This window comes from Salmo trutta, chromosome 21, assembly GCF_901001165.1.
Source record: "Salmo trutta chromosome 21, fSalTru1.1, whole genome shotgun sequence".
NCBI classification, from domain to species: Eukaryota; Metazoa; Chordata; class Actinopteri; order Salmoniformes; family Salmonidae; genus Salmo; species Salmo trutta.
Window position 1 is genome coordinate 13950889 of NC_042977.1, and position 18631 is coordinate 13969519.

Below are 18631 nucleotides of genomic sequence, written 5' to 3' on the forward strand. Positions count from 1 at the left end.
CTGACTTGCAATGTGTGTTTGTGTTGCTCTCCAGCCCGATCTGAGCGGTACAGTCACCTGGGCTCAGATGATGACGACGATGATGAGACCTGTGATGAAGACACGTCCCTGGAGCTCAAGCAGTTCTCCTCTGTGGCACATCGCTTTAGCAAGGTGGGAAATGACCCACTGTTTGTTCATATCGTTTAGATTTAGAGTATGCCAAACATATATTTTACTGAAGAATACTCCTTGCAACACTGCCCTTTGTAAAATCATCATGTTTTGGTTTGTCGAAATACAACAAATATTTGTTAACTGGAAAATAACTTCCCTTCATGCCAAAGTCTCACTGTAATGACTTCCTTCAAACGGCTTTACTGAAATAACCTGTGGTTTTGTTAGTAAGCATTATTGTTTATTTATTATTGTTTATTTTAGGAGGTCATGCTTGGTTTTTTTGTGACCTTTTTCTGACCTCTGAGTGCCCCCCCCCCAGGTGTACAGCAGCACGGAGCACCTGTCCACCTCCACGCCATCCAATCATAGCCTGTCGTCGTCAGAGCGCAGCCACAGTGAGGAGAAGGTGGGAAGGTGGGAGGGGAGGAGTTTCCTCTCACCTGGAGAGGGACACAAACAGGGGGCCAGCAGGGACCAGAGGAACGAGGGACACAGAGGAAGGTGAGCAATGAAGTTCCTTGGTACAATAACACAGCACTCAGACTACACTGTTTTGTGTGAAGTTGTGAGAGGAGTCTAGCTTTATCCGGAACAGCGGCAAAATTCACTAAACAGCGTTATATTTGCGTCTTTCTATGCTTATAAGGGAGACATCACATTCAAATCCAAATAACTATTGAAAACATGCACACATTTTAAAGTTAAATATAAATTAGTGGGCAGCAGGTTTCATTCTTCCATCAATTTTAGCATAACCAGATCGCAACTGCCCTCTAAGTGTATCCTTCCATTCAGTCCTCCCCTCAAGTCCTCTAGCCTGCGTCCCAGGGCCTCCTCCGGTTCGTCCCAGTCAGAGAGGAGTGCCAGTCCGCTGGTGATGAACAGCACCCAGAGCCTGGACACCATGCCACGCTTCGCCATCTCAGCCGAGGATGAGGGTGAGTTGAGACTACACACAAATGTGTTTAGGGCTACACACGTATAGTTAGAGACATAGACACACTGTCATAAAGTAAACATACACACAGGATTTTCTTACTGGGCTTACATTTCTAAAAAGACAAGATTGCACACACTCCAGCCAGCACATTCACTTAACCCACCCTCCTCTCTCAGACGGCGTAGTGTCCAACTTGCGGCGTATCCGTCTCCGTAGTAACAGCACGGGTACGCGGCCCTCCTACAGGCGCGGGGGGTCCCGCCGCTTCGGGCACCAGCCGGACACCCCTGAGAAGCCCAGGTCCCCCACGGGCTGCATGGTCCCCAAGTCTGCCTCCGTCTCTGGCCTGTCCCTCATCACCCCAGGTTGGTAAAACCTCCTGGAGCTAGCTATCGTGTTCAAGCCTACTCTGACACATTAAGAGTGTCTGGTCTCAAATGGTACCTTATTCCTGGTGCATGTGTCGCTTCATAGAATTCTATTTCTGTCGATTTGCTTTTGTCCAGAGCTTTGACTAAAAGTATACTTTTTATATGGGCCATTCATTTGAGATGTAGCCACTGTCTCTAGGTTAGCATAATGCTAGCAACAACAACACACCTAGTATTGTACTGTATATGTAGCCTACAGTGCCCTGCAAGCCTGTGTAATTTGATATGCTTCTTCCGGCTTCATAAACAGACTACTTTGCTAAATTCCCCAAGAAATTCCTCAGTCCTAGCAAATGGCCTCTCTCCATACTCCCCAGACACTGCGGCTGGTGCCCCCGCCAGCCCCAAGTCGTCCCTGTCCTCCAACCCCTCATCCCGGGACTCGTCCCCCAGCCGATGGGACCCGTCCCTCAGTAGCCTGCGCCCCCCCGTGGTCATCCACAGCTCTGGGAAGAGGTTCGGCTTCGCCCTGCGAGCCATCCGTGTCTACATGGGTGACTCAGACATCTACACTGTGCACCACATGGTTTGGGTAAGTGTCCCTACCACAGAATGAAATGAAATGGAACACTAGAATGGTCTTTGGCACCCCGGCAATGCAACTACAGGACGGCCATCTTGGTCAGGGAAATCGGGCTATTCAGTCTTAGTCTTACAGTTTCTACTTTAGCCAACATGTTATTTTGTCTTGTTGTACATTTTAGTTATGTATTTCAAGGCTGTGTTGGAACAATAACTTTTCAATGATCCAAGACCACTCAGTTAATCCCTACCATTGTGACAATGAGTCGTCATAATGCTGCATCAAATGTACGTGATCCTAGGGGCATTGGCAAACACAATGTACAGTGGCTTGCGAAAGTATTCACCCCTTGGTATTTTCCTATTTTGTTGGCTTACAACCTGGAATTAAAATGGAATATTTGGGGGTTTGTATCATTTGATATACACAACATGCCTACCGCTTTGAAGATGCAGAATGTTTTTTCTTGTGAAATGAACAAGAAATTAGACCAAAAAAACAGAACTTGAGCGTGCATTACTATTCACCTGCCCCAAAGTCAATACTTTGTAGAGCCACCTTTTGCAGCAACTACAGCTGCAAGTCTCTTGGGATATGTCTCTATAAGCTTGGCACATCTAGCCACTGGGATTTTTGCCCGTTCTTCAAGGCAAAACTGCTCCAGCTCCTTCAAGTTGAATGGGTTCCGCTGGTGTACAGCAATCTTTAAGTCATACCACAGATTCTCAATTGGATTGAGGTCTTTGCTTTGACGAGGCCATTCCAAGACATTTAAATGTTTCCGCTTAAACCACTCGAGTGTTGCAGTATGCTTAGGGTCATTGTCCTGCTGGAAGGTGAACCTCTGTCCCAGTCTCAAATCTCTGGAAGACTGAAACAGGTTTCCCTCAAGGATTTCCCTGTTTTTAGCACCATCCATCATTCCTTCAATTCTGACCAGTTTCCCAGTCCCTGCTGATGGAAAAACATCCCCACAGCATGATGCTGCCACCACCATGCTTCACTGTGGGGATAGAATTCTCGGGGTGATGAGAGGTTTTGGGTTTGCGCCAGACATAGCGTTTTCCTTGATGGTCAAAAAGCTCAATTTTAGTCTCATCTGACCAGAGTACCTTCCATATGTTTGGGGAGTGTCCCACATGCCTTTTGGAGAACACCAAACGTGTTTGCTTATTTTTTTTCTTTAAGCAATGGCTTTTTTCTGGCCACTCTTCCGTAAAGCCCAGCTCTGTGGAGTGTACGGCTTAAAGTGGTCCTATGGACAGATACTCCAATCTCTGCTGTAGACCTTTGCAGCTCCTTCAGTATTATCTTTGGTCTCTTTGCTGCCTCTCTGATTAATGCCCTCCTTGCCGGGTCCATGAGTTTTGGTGGGCGGCCCTCTCTTAGCAGGTTTGTTGTGGTGCCATATTCTTTCCATTTTTAATAATGGATTTAGTGGTGCTCTGTGGGCTGTTCAGTTTTGGATATTTTTTTTATTACCCAACCCTGATCTGGACTTCTCCACAACTTTGTCCCTGACCTGTTTGGAGAGCTCCTTGGTCTTCATGGTGCCGCTTGCTTGGTGGTGCCCCTTGCTTAGTGGTGTTGCAGACTCTGGGACCTTTCAGAACGTGTGTGTGTGTGTGTGTGTGTGTGTGTGTGTGTGTGTACTGCACACAGGTGGACTTTATTTAACCAATTATGTGACTTCTGAAGGTAATTTGGCGCACCATATCTTATTTAGGGGCGTCATAGTAAAGGGGGTGAATACATATGCACGCAACACTGTTCCTTTTTTTAAATTATTTTTTTATTTTTTTTAAGTCATTTCTTCACTTCACCAGTTTGGACTATTTCGTGTATGTCCATTACATGAAATCCAAATAAAAATCTATTTAAATTACAGGTTGTAATGCAACAAAATAGGAAAAACGCCAAGGGGGATGAATACTTTTGCCAGGCACTGTAATTAACTTAATTTATGTGCATCTAATTGCACTGTATACCTCTGTTTATCCTACAGATATTGTATGCAGTAATCATGAGCCTATGAACTGGAGTTACACTGTTAGTACTTGAGGCGGTGTGCCCTAGTGGGAAGACCACTTGGTGCAGCTCACCCTGCACTATTGGCTCCAATATAAATAACATGAGCAAGTCTACTTCTGATAAGCTTCCCAGTAAAGCATTAAAAACAATCAAGCAACCCAGAAAGTGCTAAAAAATTGCTCGTATTAACATATGCAGCCTGAGAAACAAGATCTATGAAGTCAATAACTTGCTTGTAACAGATGAAATTCATATTCTGACTATCTCTGAAACGCACTTAGATAATACCTTTGATACAGTGGTAGCAATGCATGGTTATAACATCTACCAAGAAGACAGAAATGCCAGTAAAGCGTAGACGACCTAATGTTAAATACTGTTGAAGTAAAATGGCTACAGGTTGATCTGCCTCACCTAAAGCCCATTATTGTGGGAAGCTGCTATAGACCAAGTGCTAACAGTCAGTATCTGGATAATATATGTGAAATGCTTGATAATGTATGTGATAAGAGAAGTATATTTTCTGGGTGATTTTAAATATTGACTGGCTCTCATCAAGCTGCCCACTCAAAAAACGTCAAACTGGAACTAGTGCCTGCAACCTGGTTCAAGTTGTCAGTCAACCTACCAGGGTAGTTACAAATGGCACAGGAATTAAATCAAGATGTATTGATCACATCTTTACTAATGCTGCAGAATTTTTCTTTAAAGCAGTATCCGAATCCATAGGATGTAGTGATCACAATATAATAGCCATATCTAGGAAAACCAAAGTTCCAAAGGCTGGGCATAATATAGAGTGTTAGAGGTCATACAATAAGTTTTGTAGTGATTCATATGTTGATGATGTAAAGAAATATTTGCTGGTCTGTGGTGTGTAATGAGGAGCAACCATTTGCTGCATTTGACACATTTCTGAAATTGCTTATTCCAGTTACTAATAAGCACGCACCCATTAATAAAATGACTGTAAAACTGTTAAATCGATTGAGGAATTTAAACATTGTATGGTTGAGAAGGGACGAGGCAAAAGGTATGGCAAATAAATCTGGCAGCCCAACTGATTGGCAAGCGTACTGCAAAATAAGAAATCATGTGACTAAATAAAAAGAAAAACTATACTATGAAACAAAGATGAATGATAGTGTAAAGCTTTGGGGCACTTTCAATGACATTTTGGGGGAAAAAAGCCAACTCGGCTCCATTCATTGAATCAGATGGCTCATTCATCACAAAGCCCACTGATATTGCCAACTACTTAAATTACTTTTTTATTTTTTATTATTGAACCTTTAACTAGGCAAGTCAGTTAAGAACAAATTCTTATTTTCAATGACGGGCTAGGAACGGTGGGTTAACTGCCTTGTTCAGGGGCAGAACGACAGATTTCAACCTTGTCAGCTCAGGGATGCGATCTTGCAACCATCCGGTTACTAGTCCAACGCTCTAACCACTAGGCTATCTGCCGCATTGGCAAGATAAGCAAACTTAGGGATGACATGACGGCAACAAACGCTGACGCTGCACATCCAAGTATATCGGACCAAATTATGAAAGACGACTTGTAATTTGAATTCCGTAAAATCATTGTGGAAGAGGTGAAAAAATTGTCTATTAATAATGACAAGCCAACGGGGTCAGACAATCTGGATGGAAAATTACTGAGGATATTGCCACTCCTATTTGCCACATCTTTGATTTAAGCCTACTAGAAAGTGTGTGCCCTTAGGCCTGGAAGGAAGCTAATATCATTCCGTGAGCAAAGAATAGTAAGGCCCCGTTTACTGGCTTAAATTGCCGACCAATCAGCCTGTTACAAACCCTTAGTAAACTTCTGGAAAAAATTGTTGGACCGGATACAGTGCTATTTCACGGTAAACAAATTGACAACAGACTTTCAGCAAACTTATAAGGAAGGACACTCAACAAGCACGGCACTTACACAAATGACTGATGATTGGCTGAGCGAAATTGATGACAAAAGCTTTTGACATTATCGATCATAGTTTGCTGCTGGAAAAACGTATATGTTATGGCTCCCCCCCCCCGCTATAATGTGGATAAAGAGTTACTTGTCTAACAGAACACAGAGGGTGTTCTTTAATGGAAGCCTCTCGAACATAATCCAGGTCGAATCAGGAATTCCCCAGGAATTCCTGTTTAGGCCCCTTGATTTTTTTTCAATCTTTACTAACGACATGCCACTGACTTTCAGTAAAGCCAGAGTGTCTATGTATGCGGATGACTCAACACAATACACGTCAGCCACTACAGCGACTGAAACACAAAGAGCTGCATTTAGTTTCAGAATGGGTGGCAAGGAATAAGTTGGCCCTAAAATATTTCTACAAGTAAAAGCATTGTATTTGGGGCAAATCATTCACTAAACCTCAACCAAATATTGTAATAAATAATGTGGACATTGAGATGACTAAACTGCTTGGAGTAACCCTGGATTGTAAACTGTCATGGTCAAAACATATTGATACAACAGTAGCTAAGATGGGGAGAAGTATGTCCATAATAAAGCACTGCTATGCCTTAACAACACTAAACAAGGCACCTTGACTACTGTTCAGTCGTGTGGTCAGGTGCCACAAAAAAGGACTTAAAAAAAAGAACAGAACAGGGCAGCATGGCTTGCCCTTGGATGTACACAGAGAGCTAATATTAATAATATGCATGTCAATCTCTCCTGGCTCAAAGTGGAGGAGAGATTGACTTTTTGAGAGGTATTGACATGTTGAATTCACCGATCTGTCTGAACTACTGGCACACAGCTCGGAAACCCATGTATAGCCCACAAGACCCATGTATAACCCATGTATAGCCCACAAGACCCATGTATAACCCATGTATAGCCCACAAGACCCATGTATAACCCATGTATAGCCCAAAAGACATGCCACGAGGTCTCTTCAGTCCCCAAGTCCAGAACAGTATGGGAGGCGCACAGCACTACATGTAGTCATGGCTCTATGTAACTCTATTCCACATCAAGTAACTGATGCAAGCAGTAAAATGTGTAAAATAAAAAAGCACATTGTGACGCAACACAAACATAGGCACACACACACACACACGATAACATACGCACTATACACATGCATTTAGTACTGTAGATATGTGGTAGTGGTGGAGTAGGGGCCTGAGGGCACACAGTGTGTTGTGAAATCTGTGAATGTAATGTTAAAATTGAATAAACTGCCTTAATTTTGCTGGACCCCAGGAAGAGGCCGCAGCTAATGGGGATCCATAATAAATACAAATGCCAAAGCGGTCAGGGTTACGTTCTGATTGGCTCTTCTTCATGTGTTCCTGTAGTGTGTGGAGGAGGACACCCCGGCTCATGAGGCAGGGCTGAGAGCCGGTGACCTCATCACCCACGTGAACGGAGAGTCGGTCCAGGGGCTTGTGCACACTGAGGTGGTGGAGCTGCTGCTCAAGGTGAGACCCCCACTGGAAGATGACTGTCTTAATACTCCTCATTCCCTTCCATTGGTCTTTCCTTCTCCATCTCTGCTATTTCCGCTACCTGTAATATTCTTGAGCCTAATGATATCGGCCTAGGTGTAAAACAGCCGAGGTGATAGAGCAACGACCCTGGAATCAAAAACAAGCTGTGTGTGAAGACGGTTGGATTATCAGTACAGCGTGTATTCTTGGCTATCGTTCCATGTCTGGGTCATTCGATTTGTTAGTTAAACTTGAAAGGAATACCCATGGGGTAGTGTGACGCCTAAGACCAATTTTAATTTGCAGTCTTCCTGTTGTTGAATAAAACAGTATATAATGACAACATTAAATATGTCTTGCATCTAATGGACATGGATAAATAGCAAGACCAGTTCTTTATCTGTCGTTTTCTCTATATATTATTATAATTTTTTTTTGAACAATGTAATCCAATGAACTGAGCAGGCTGGGCTGACATGCTTATAGCCTTGCTGGGACTTTCTAAATATGAGTATGGATTTATAAGATTGTGCTGTTATTTCCATAAATATTATCTATTATTGTTACCATATTTTTCCCGGTCTGTTATTTGGTTAGTTCTCTTAAAATGCCCATATTTCCCTCTGGCCTACGCCAATTGGCGGCCAAGGGTTTGCCTTAGGATGCAAAGGTGTGTCATGAGTCAGGGAGATGGTCTGATGGTCTTAGTGACAACAGACCTGGTAATGGGAGGAGGTTTTAGTGGGTGGAATATTAGGACAATTGGAGGCTATGAGGACACTTAATCATCATGGTGCTTTTTAATGGTAAGTTTACGAACATTGTTTGTGGTAAGTATAATTGAAACTTGGGTGTCATTATGGTAAGTATAGCCGCTTATAATTGTAATGGCTTAGCAGATCATTAAAAAAATATTATATAAAAATGCATATTGTTTACAGGAAACTCATTCTACAAATATAGATGAGGTTGGGTGGAAAAAGGACTGGGAGGGAGAAATATACTTTGTCATGGGCAAAGGGGACCAAATATGGGCCAAATAATGATGATCCACGAAGAAAGAAATGTATATAATCTATTGAGCTCACAAGCAACCAAATAATCTATTATTATGGTGGGAGATTATAATACGGTTTTAAGTACCTCAATGGATCGTAAAGGAAATCACACTACAAACGATCACCCTCGAGCACTTAAGGAGATCGCAAAGATCATGGATACATTAGAAATAGTGGATATATGGAGGCTGAAAAAACCCTGACCTAGTGAGATATACATGGATGAGGCCTCATCAAGCTAGCCGTCTTGATTACTTCCTGGTCTCGTTCTTGCTGGCATCAAAAGTAAAAAATAAATAAAAAGTGTCAATAGGAGAGGGAATGCGTTCGGACCACCATCTAATTGGCCTCCATATAACTCTTACAGAATTTCCACATGAACGGGGATATTGGAAATTGAATCAAAGCCTATTGGATGACAATTTGTTCTTAACTAAGACAAAATAATTCATAATTGACTTTTTTTGCACAACATGGGTACAGCAGATCCCCTTATTGTATGGGACACTTTTAAATGTACTTTTAGAGGCCATTAAAACAAAATAAGTTTGGGTCAAACGAGATTAGATTAAGTAAGGAAAGTGACAGTGCAGGTAGATGGTAATGGACACTACTATAGAGGCACAAAATAGGTTAGAGGAAAAACCAAAAAATGGAGCTACTTATTCAAGAACAATCAAGTGTAATGTATCACAAAAATAAAGCGAATTGGACTGAAAATTATGTGCAATGCACAACATTTTTCTTGAATCTTGAACATAAGTGCTCAAAAAGAATTTATAGAAATCGTTACAAATTATGGAGTCATACATGATTCACCAAATGTTTTCTTTTCAGTCTCCTCCATTTCCACTGAATGACGTTAACTGTAAGGAATTTTTCCCCAAAATAATAACACATTTATAAAAAGACTTGTGTGAAACCCAACTTACAGAAGAGGAACTTTCTGAGGCAATACATCTTTTCAGTCTGGGAAAACACCAGGGCTTGATGGTATTACCAGTAGAGGTATATCAGACCTTTTTTCATATACTCAAAGATCCATTATTAGCATGATTTAATTACTCCTATAAAAATGTTAGACTTTCAGGTACTCAAGGTCTGATTTCAATACTACTAAACCAGGACTCAGGCGGTAAGTATAAATATCCAGTCAATTTAAAAACACTGGAGGCCTCTTACACAAAGGTTTTACCAGATATTGTTCATCCTGATCAGACAGGTTTTTTACATGGACGATATATTGGAGATGATATATATAACAATTACTTGAAACAATTGAACATTATGAAACATCCAAGATACCAGGCCTGGTTTTCGGAGCAGATTTTGAAAAGGCGTTTGATTAAAGTACAAAAGTGTCTGTATGCCGATGACTAGTTTTTTCTTAAGTCCACAATCTGGATCCCTGCACAGTCTCATTGAAAATCTTGATCACTTTTCTAGCCTCTCTGGACTGAAATGTAATTATGACAAGTGTACCATATTATGTATTGGATTGTTTAAAAAACAGTGTTTACACAACCTTGTGGTTTACCAACAAAATGGGTGGATGGGGAAGTAAACATACTTGGTATTCACATCTCAAAATTCTTTATTGAACTTAACACAATCAATTTCAATAGAAAGTTAGCAAAAATAGATAAGATTCTGCAACCATGGAGAGGTAAATACTTCTCTATTTATGGAAAAATCACATTGATTAATTATTTGGTCCTATCACAGTTTAATTACAAAAAATATTTAATCTTATTTTGAATACAAAGCCAGACAAAATTAAGTGTGCCTATTTTATATAATGAGTTTGGGGGGCTCAAATTAAATATTAAAGCTTTAGACCTCTCACTAAAAGCTTCACTCATACATAAATTATAGTTAAACCCAAAATGGTTCTCCAGTAGATTATCAAGAAAAGCTCATCCTTTGTTCAAAAATTGCTTTTTTGCCTTTATACAGATTACAACTTCTCATTTCCGACTAATTGAAAACGAAATTTTCTTAAACAAACCATACAAAGCTGGTTACAATTTCAGTTTTATCCTGCAGAAAAGATATAACAAATGTTATGGTTAAATGCAAATATACTGATTTAATAAAAATAAACATTCTCTATGGAATTTTTTTTTTAAATTGTATTATATTTATTAATGATATTATGAATAGAAACGGAGGAGTTATGTCACATTTGCAGCTATCGAAAATATATGGGAATATCTGCTCAATCCAAATTTACAACCAACTGATTGCAGCATTTCCACAAAAATGGAGGAGAAAAGGGAGAAGGTAGGGAACTTGTTTGCCCGCCATATATTAAAGATACAAATTGGCTGAAAGGAATTGGCATAAATAGAAAAATATACCAGTTTCATTTGAGGACAGAAATGTTGACAGCTGCGCTATACATGTTGCAAAATAATGGGGAAATTATCCATGTACCGATTCCATGGCACATGGTTTATGAACTGGTTCAAAAAACGACACTTGATTCAACACTTAGTTTTTCAATTTAGATTATTATATAAAATTCTTGCCACCAACAGAATGATATATATATATATATATGGGGCATACAACACTCTTAGCTCTGTAGAGTTTGCTATGAAGAGAAAGAATCAATAGATCATGTATTCTGGTATTGCCCCGATGTAGCTTGTTTCTGGTCACAGGGTCAGGAATGGTTTAAAAAATCACAACATGCACTTAAAATTAACCTCACAAATAGCAGTGTTGGGCGATTTGGAAAGCCATAGTCAATAAAAAAATTGAATAATACTCGTAGGAAAAGTTTTCATCTTTAGCTCACAATCTGTGGATACTATACGATTTAGAAAGGTAAAAAAATTCTGTAAAACATTGAAAAATATATGGCACATGGAAACCAAACGAGGGTGGTATTTGGTGATAGGGGGGATGGGCTGAGGGTTGGGATTAAAAAGCTTATGTTTGGTAAAGTATTATTGTTATGTGACTGCTTTATATAAAAGTACCATGTATGTTTATGTAGCAGAAAAGCTGTAAAACATATTTGTTTTCTGAAGAGGACATGGCGGATGGGTTAATAATAAAATATAAATTCCTTCCCTTGGCTGTTCCTTTGCTCCCTCCCTCTCTGGCCTTTTTTTTGCCTTCCTTTATCACTTGCCACATTCCAAAATATGATCACTAAACTGACAAGTGGCCAAATTATACCATATTATTTTCACTTGTCCAGTATTTGGAGACCAGTAAACCAATATCCCTTCTATTCACAGAGTGGCAACAAGGTGATGCTGCAGACCACAGCCCTGGAGAACACCTCCATCAAGGTGGGCCCAGCCAGGAAGACCAGCTACAAAGGCAAGATGGCCCGACGCAGCAAGAAGAGCAAGAGGAAGGACGGCCAGGATAGGTAAGTGCAGATCATTTACAAGGCTCTCCATTAAATGAGGAACAGTTACTCCAGTCACCACGACCAATGTGTAGGACCTACAGTGAGCTCAAAAAAATATATATTTGGACAGTGACCCATACAATGACTATTAGATTAAAGTGCAGACTGTCAGCTTTCATTTGAGTGTATTTTCATCCATATTGGTAGTGGTGAACCGTTTAGAAATGACAGCAATTTTTGTACATAGTCCTCCTCGATTTTAGGGAACCGAAGGGATTTTGACGTTCACTTATGTGTATTTTAAAGTATACTGAACAAAAATATAAACGTAACATGTAAAGTGTAGGTTTCATGAGCTGAAATAAAAGATCCTAGAAATGTTCCATATCCACAAAGTATATTTCTATAAAATTTAGTTTGAGCATTTCTCCTTTGCCAAGATAATCTATCCACCTGAGTGTGGCATATCAAGAAGCCGATAAACAGCATGATCATTACACAGGTGTACCTTGTGCTCGGGAGAAAATGCCACTAAAATGTGGAGTTTGGTCACAACACAATGCCACAGATGTTTTGAGGGAGCATGAAATTGGCATGCTGACAGGAAGGAATGTCCACCAGAGCTGTTGCCAGAGCATTGAATGTTAATTTATCTACCATAACCCACCTCCACATCATTTTAAAGAATTTTGCAGCATGTCCAACCGGCCTCACAACTGTCGACCACGTGTAACCACGCAAACCCAGGGATTCCACATCCGGCTTCTTCACATGCAATATCGTCTAAGACCAGCCACCCTGATTTTATCAATGTCATTATAATAAACAGAGTTACCGTGACGAGATCCTGAGGCCCATTGTCGTGCCATTCATCCGCCGCCATCACTTAATGTTTCAGCATGATAATGCACAGCCCCATGTCACAAGGATCTGTATAGAATTCCTGGAAGCTGAAAATGTCCCAGTTCTTCCATGGTCTGCATACTCACCAAACGTGTCACCTGTTGAGCATGTTTGGGATGCTCTGGATCGACAGCATGTTCCAGTTCCTGACAATATCCAGCAGCTTCGCACAGCCATTGATGGGACAACGTTCCACAGGCCACAATCAACAGCCTGATCAACTCTATGCGAAGGACATGTGTCGTACTGCATGAGGCAAATCGTGGTAACACAAGATACTGACTGGTTTTCTGATCCACGCCCCTAATTCCTAGCACACAATCACTACATCAAGCATATGACTCTACAAAGTTGTTGGATGCATTTGCAGTTTTATTTTGGTTGTATTCCAGATGTGCCCAATAGAAAGGAATTGTAAATAATGTATTGGGTCATTTTGGAGCATATTCTATTGTAAATAAGAATATAATAACAAAAAAATATATAGAATTCTGTGCCGCCTAATGCTAATATTGCTATCTTTTATATCCACAGAATTGGTGTATTATAACCTCACATGAAAAGGACTGCTGGAAATATTCATATCCACTTAAATTGAATCCCATTTCTCTCCGGTAGTAGACGACGTAGTGTCTTGAAGAAGATGACCAAGCACACCCCCCCTCCCATGCAGAGCAGTCGCAGTTTCTCCACCGGCTTCCAGCATTCAGTATCCTCCAGTGACAGCTTGTCTGGCTCCCCCACCCAGAGCCTCTCGCCTGGGCCCAGCACACCCTGCCGCTCCCCCGCCCCCGACCAGTCTGGAGGTAAGTAGCTAGCCTCTATTGGATGGAAACTGTGGTTCGATAGTCGGCCATTTTGTGATGTGCATATTTTAATGTAATAAGGTGGGTGTATGACCATGTTTCAACCGTTACCAAGTCAATTGGTATCTGAATAGAAGATACCTGGGTTATGTAAAAGCTCTTGGTTTTCATGGTACATGTCATACAGAAATGCAGGCAAAAGTTTATTCTCATTCTCAAACCGTTTAACAGCACTACAGCGAGAATGCTTTCTTTGTCACTGAAGAAATCAAAGGCTTATCTACAGCATGTTCTCTCTTCTCAGACTCCAACTCCCCCCAGAGCTCCTCTCCCTGCTCCAGCTCTCCCAACTCCCCCGTCCCCCAGGCTCGTCCCAGCTCCCTCCAGGTCCTAGGCCGCTACACCAAGGCAGGCCGCTGCAAGTCCACCAGCAGCATCCCCCCCTCCCCGCTGGCCTGTATCCCCCCTCCGCAGCCCCTTTCCTCCCAGTGCTCTCCATCCTCCCTCCCTGGCCTGTCCAAGGGCCTCCACGGCAAGACCCTGTCCCCTCCCACCGTTGCCCGCCACTCTGTCCGCCCGCGCAGCGCCGAGCCGCCCCGCTCTCCCCTCCTCAAGAGGGTGCAGTCAGCTGAGAAGCTCTCCGGGGCGTACCACGGTGACAAGAAGGCTTACGCCACCCGCCGACACACCATGGAGGTACCCCTGTCGGAGGGGGAGGGGCTTGAGGACCTGGATACGGCCAGAGGGTTTGTCTGTGTGGGGGAACAACATGGCCGCCAGGGCCTGTATCTGGGCGGTCAGAGAATCCACAGGGAGTCGACAAGCAGCGACCACCGCAGTGACCACTGCTCCAAGGAGTTGGTGATGAGGAAACTGGCCCTGTCCGAGAGGAGGGACTCCTTTAAGAAGCAGAAGGCGGTGCAGGAGGTGAGCTTTGACGATCCGGATGAGAAGAAGGAGCCAAGACCCACCCGCCCCGTCAGGCAGCCGCGGTTTAAGGCATCGTGGATTAACTTGGCTCAGTCCGACTGGAGCCTGGAGGCTGCGGGGCGAGGAGCACAGAAATCCAAACCAAAAGAGAGGGAGGGGTTTTAGCCTTGCGTTGCTCCAAAAGGTGAAAGGTAGTCTTTCTCAAGACAGCAAGACTCTAGACTAAGGTTTACATACTCTCTTACCGACAACTGTACAGTATATGAAGGGCTTGCATGTTTATCCGCAAGTATATACTCAAGTTGTGCCAATCGAGGCAACCGGAGGGAGAGAAGAACAAAAATAAAATTGTTACATGGTGGAGTTAACGTTACAGTACGCATCCTACCACACTAAACAAAAACTTTTGAGTGCCAAAATTGGTTTACATCCTATTTTTGGTTTCCCCCCCTTCCCCTTTGGTTTTAGGGTCACTGTAGCACCTGTAACATGTTTGTACTTTGTAAATATGTTTTTTTTTTTTTTTTTTTTTTTTTTTTACTGAAATAACCTATTCATGACTTTTTAATGTTCATTTGATTTTATTTCAGGGCTGAATATGACATGTATTATTGGCCCTTTTTGTGTAAATCGCACAAATTAGGTGCAGCCATTCTGTTGTGTGAATTGATAGGGACTTGAGGAAACTAAATTAAGAACAAATGTTTTAGATGTGGTTTCTAGATGGAGACAGAGGATGAAGCAATTTTTCGGTCCATTATCTCTTACATTTTTAATTGGTTAACATTTTATAAGTATTCCAAAAGTGTTTAATTTCTTGGAAAATGGCTGCTGATTTTTGTCTGATCAAATATGGCCTTTCAAACGTATGTTGAGTGTTTATGTACTTAGTGTGTCCAAGCCCTTTTAATTCAGTGCTGTCTTTTAACACACTAGAACAATAATGTGTTGGTAATGATTTGTAGTCACTATCTGGACTGGATCCAAGAGAATCAGGGAAAGTGTGTCACGTTTTAAAAGGCCTTGGCACAAGTTTGAAAGGTATCTACGTTTGGTATGCTTTGAAATAGTGCCCCCATGCCAAAGCGTGGATTTCTCATAGGAACCCTTCTAAAAAAAAAAAGAGGTAGTGTACATAGGAGGCTTCAGGAATGGGGCCCTGCTGCCATGCTCTGTCAATCATCCAGTGAAATCATCAAATGGATTCCACCAATTCTCTCATTGGTTTAAATCACAAAATGATTGACAGGACACAAAATAAATTAAGCTAAGTTCTGCCATTACTACCTTTTTGATACTAGATTGTTGGCGATCCTGCAATGCCATACTTACCTGCTTGTTGACGCAAGCTACCCTACAATCTAATTTAGCAGGGGAGCGTTTGTACAGGTTAGGCATTTCCTCTTAACGCAGTTCTCGTTGTTTTTCATAACCCTGGTTTAAGAATCGTAGAGTGTATGTAGGAACTGGCTCTTTTTGCTGTTTTTAACCATGTTATATGAATGTTTACATTTTTTGGGGTCAAGTGTACTGTATTTGAAGTTTTTCCATCTGCTGTTAAATTATTACAACGAATGACGGGAAACGGCAGGATTCCAACAGAAGCCCTGAAGGACAAATAAATTGGAATATTTTTTGGTTGTATATTTTGACATGGAAGCAGTCTTGTTGTATTGCTGATTCGCCTATGCTATTCACACACACCGTAACTAATCTAAACGGCAGTTGGCAACGATTTAAAAAGTGATTTTTTTGGGGGGGTAGAACAGCAGACTTGATAGAATGACAGTGGTTTGGTGAGAGATTTGAAGATGGTTTTGCTCTGAACTTTGTGTACTCTCATTGGCACATTGTTTTCTTCTGCAACTATGGAATTAACAACCAAAATGCTTCCACTCTTGGTTATTTCAAATAAGCTGTAATATCAGGATGAACTGTCATACTCTGTCAGGTAATGTTAGAAACACGTGTTTCACTGTTTGCTTTGGTGAGGAGAATATTGACAGATTTAAAATACTAATTTAGCACCAACTAATACTTGAACAACTGGAATGAGATGGGATAGCGCAAGGTCAAATATAAAACTCATCTACTTTTATTACCCAACATTTGTTTACTTAATTAGTACTTGAAACGTGTGTTTCTTGAGGATATAATCAAATAAGTAATTCAATTCACAATAGATTTCCCAGATCTTGATATTGTCAAAATGTGGTCCCTTTATTGGAAATACTGCATCTTGCTACGGTGTCATCATACTAGACATTTTTACTGAATAACTACATGTTATATTTGTCAGATGTTTTTATGGTCTAGTTTGCTAGAGAATTTGTCTGTTACAGTATGGCAAAGCTGACCAAAATTGTGAACATAACCATTCTGCATTTCTACTGTTCGATGTTACACAAAAAAACACTGGTTCTGAATGCACCCAAATTCGTGTTTATTTTTTACGTCACTGAATTGTATTCATTTAGTTTTTTTTTTAAAATTCAACTTCATTAACACTTAATAATAATGGGGGTGAAGTATGAGGTGCACCCGGTATACAACCAGCTGATGATACTTTCTCACATTTTTCCTGATACTGTATATGGAAAAAGGGGACATCTGTAATGTTGATTTTTTTGTCACATGGGTGGTCAATTGTAATTCATATAGATAATTCACATTGTTTTGTTCTGTCTTTACCTTGGTGGCCCTCGAATGACTTCATTTCATATTTCCCAAACTGGTTTCTGGTGAAAGTTGGTGTGAAATCCATTGCTTTATACGGTCTAACAGCATTTGAAATAAATGAATGGCAGAAGACTAATATGAAGTGGACAATTTATTTTTATGAACTACAATTTTGATAAACACATTCACAACACTAACTACTCAAGGCTCATTGTGATCCAATGCATATTTTTCCATTCAAAACAATTATATACGCTGAACAAAAATATAAACGCAACATTTTGAAAGATTTTACTGAGTTACAGTTCACATAAGGAAATCAGTCAATTAGACCCTAATCTATGCATTTCACATGACTGGCAATACAGATTAGGATCAGAAAACTGGAACAGTCGATCCAGAGCATTTCAAACATGCTCAATGGGTGACATGTCTGGTGAGTATGCAGGCCGTGGAAGAACTGGGACATTTACAGCTTCCAGGAATTGTGTACAGATCATAGCGACATGGGGCCATGCATTCTCATGCTGAAACATGAGGTGATGGTGGCGGATGAATGGCATGACAATGGGCCTCAGGATCTCTGCATTCAAATTGCCATTGATAAAATGCAATAATGTTTGTTGTCCATAGCTTATGCCTGCCCATACCATAACCCCATCTCCACCAGTGGGCACTCTGTTCACAACATCAGCAAACCGCTTGCCCACGTTATGTCTGCCATCTGCCCGCTACAGTTAAAACTGGGATTCATCCATGAAGAGCATACTCCTCCAGAGTGCCATTAGCCATCAAAGGTGAGCGTTTGCACACTGAAGTCGGTTATGACGCTGAACTGCAGTCCGGTCAAGACCCTGGTGAGGATGACAAGCATGCAGATGAGCTTCCCTGAGCATGTTTCTGACAGTTTGTGCAGAAATTCTTCGGTTGTACAAACCCAGAGTTTCATCAGCTGTTGACTAAGCCTGATGTAGAGGTTCTGGGCTGGCGTGGTTACACGTGGTCTGCGGTTATGAGGCTGGTTGGATGTACTGTACTGCTAAATTCTTGCAGAGCAAGAGGAACAACTACTTCAAGGTCTCAGAGCGAGTGACGTCACCGATTTGAAACGCTATTAGCGCGCACCACCGCTAACTAGCTAGCCATTTCACATCGGTTACACCTAGTTATTGGCCCTTTCTAAAACAGTATGCACAGTGTACAAAACATTAGGAACACCTTCCTAATATTGAGTTAGCTGCTGGAAGATGTGGGGGTGCTGTGAATTTCATCACGGGGGGGGGGGGGGGGGGGTGTAGTGGTTTTAAAAAGACATTTTTTACACACTGATTGAGGACTAGTACAC

The 18631-nt window shown here is 41.4% G+C and overlaps 1 protein-coding gene across 3 annotated transcripts in view; it reads left to right on the forward strand.

Annotated features, from left to right (window-relative positions):
* The window catches only part of LOC115156742 (microtubule-associated serine/threonine-protein kinase 3), a 58813-nt gene extending 41391 nt beyond the window's left edge, over nucleotides 1-17422 (forward strand). For 2 of the 3 annotated variants that reach the window (XM_029704381.1, XM_029704378.1), the window contains 9 exons: nucleotides 35-153; nucleotides 479-660; nucleotides 955-1097; nucleotides 1276-1464; nucleotides 1848-2062; nucleotides 7409-7531; nucleotides 11850-11986; nucleotides 13490-13677; nucleotides 13982-17422. In XM_029704381.1, coding sequence (XP_029560241.1) covers nucleotides 35-153; nucleotides 479-660; nucleotides 955-1097; nucleotides 1276-1464; nucleotides 1848-2062; nucleotides 7409-7531; nucleotides 11850-11986; nucleotides 13490-13677; nucleotides 13982-14772 — 2087 coding nt within the window. In that variant the 3' untranslated portion in view covers nucleotides 14773-17422. The remainder of the gene's footprint in view (nucleotides 1-34; nucleotides 154-478; nucleotides 661-954; nucleotides 1098-1275; nucleotides 1465-1847; nucleotides 2063-7408; nucleotides 7532-11849; nucleotides 11987-13489; nucleotides 13678-13981) is intronic. The other variant, XM_029704379.1, reaches the window with a different exon arrangement.
* Nucleotides 17423-18631: the final 1209 nt, after the last annotated feature.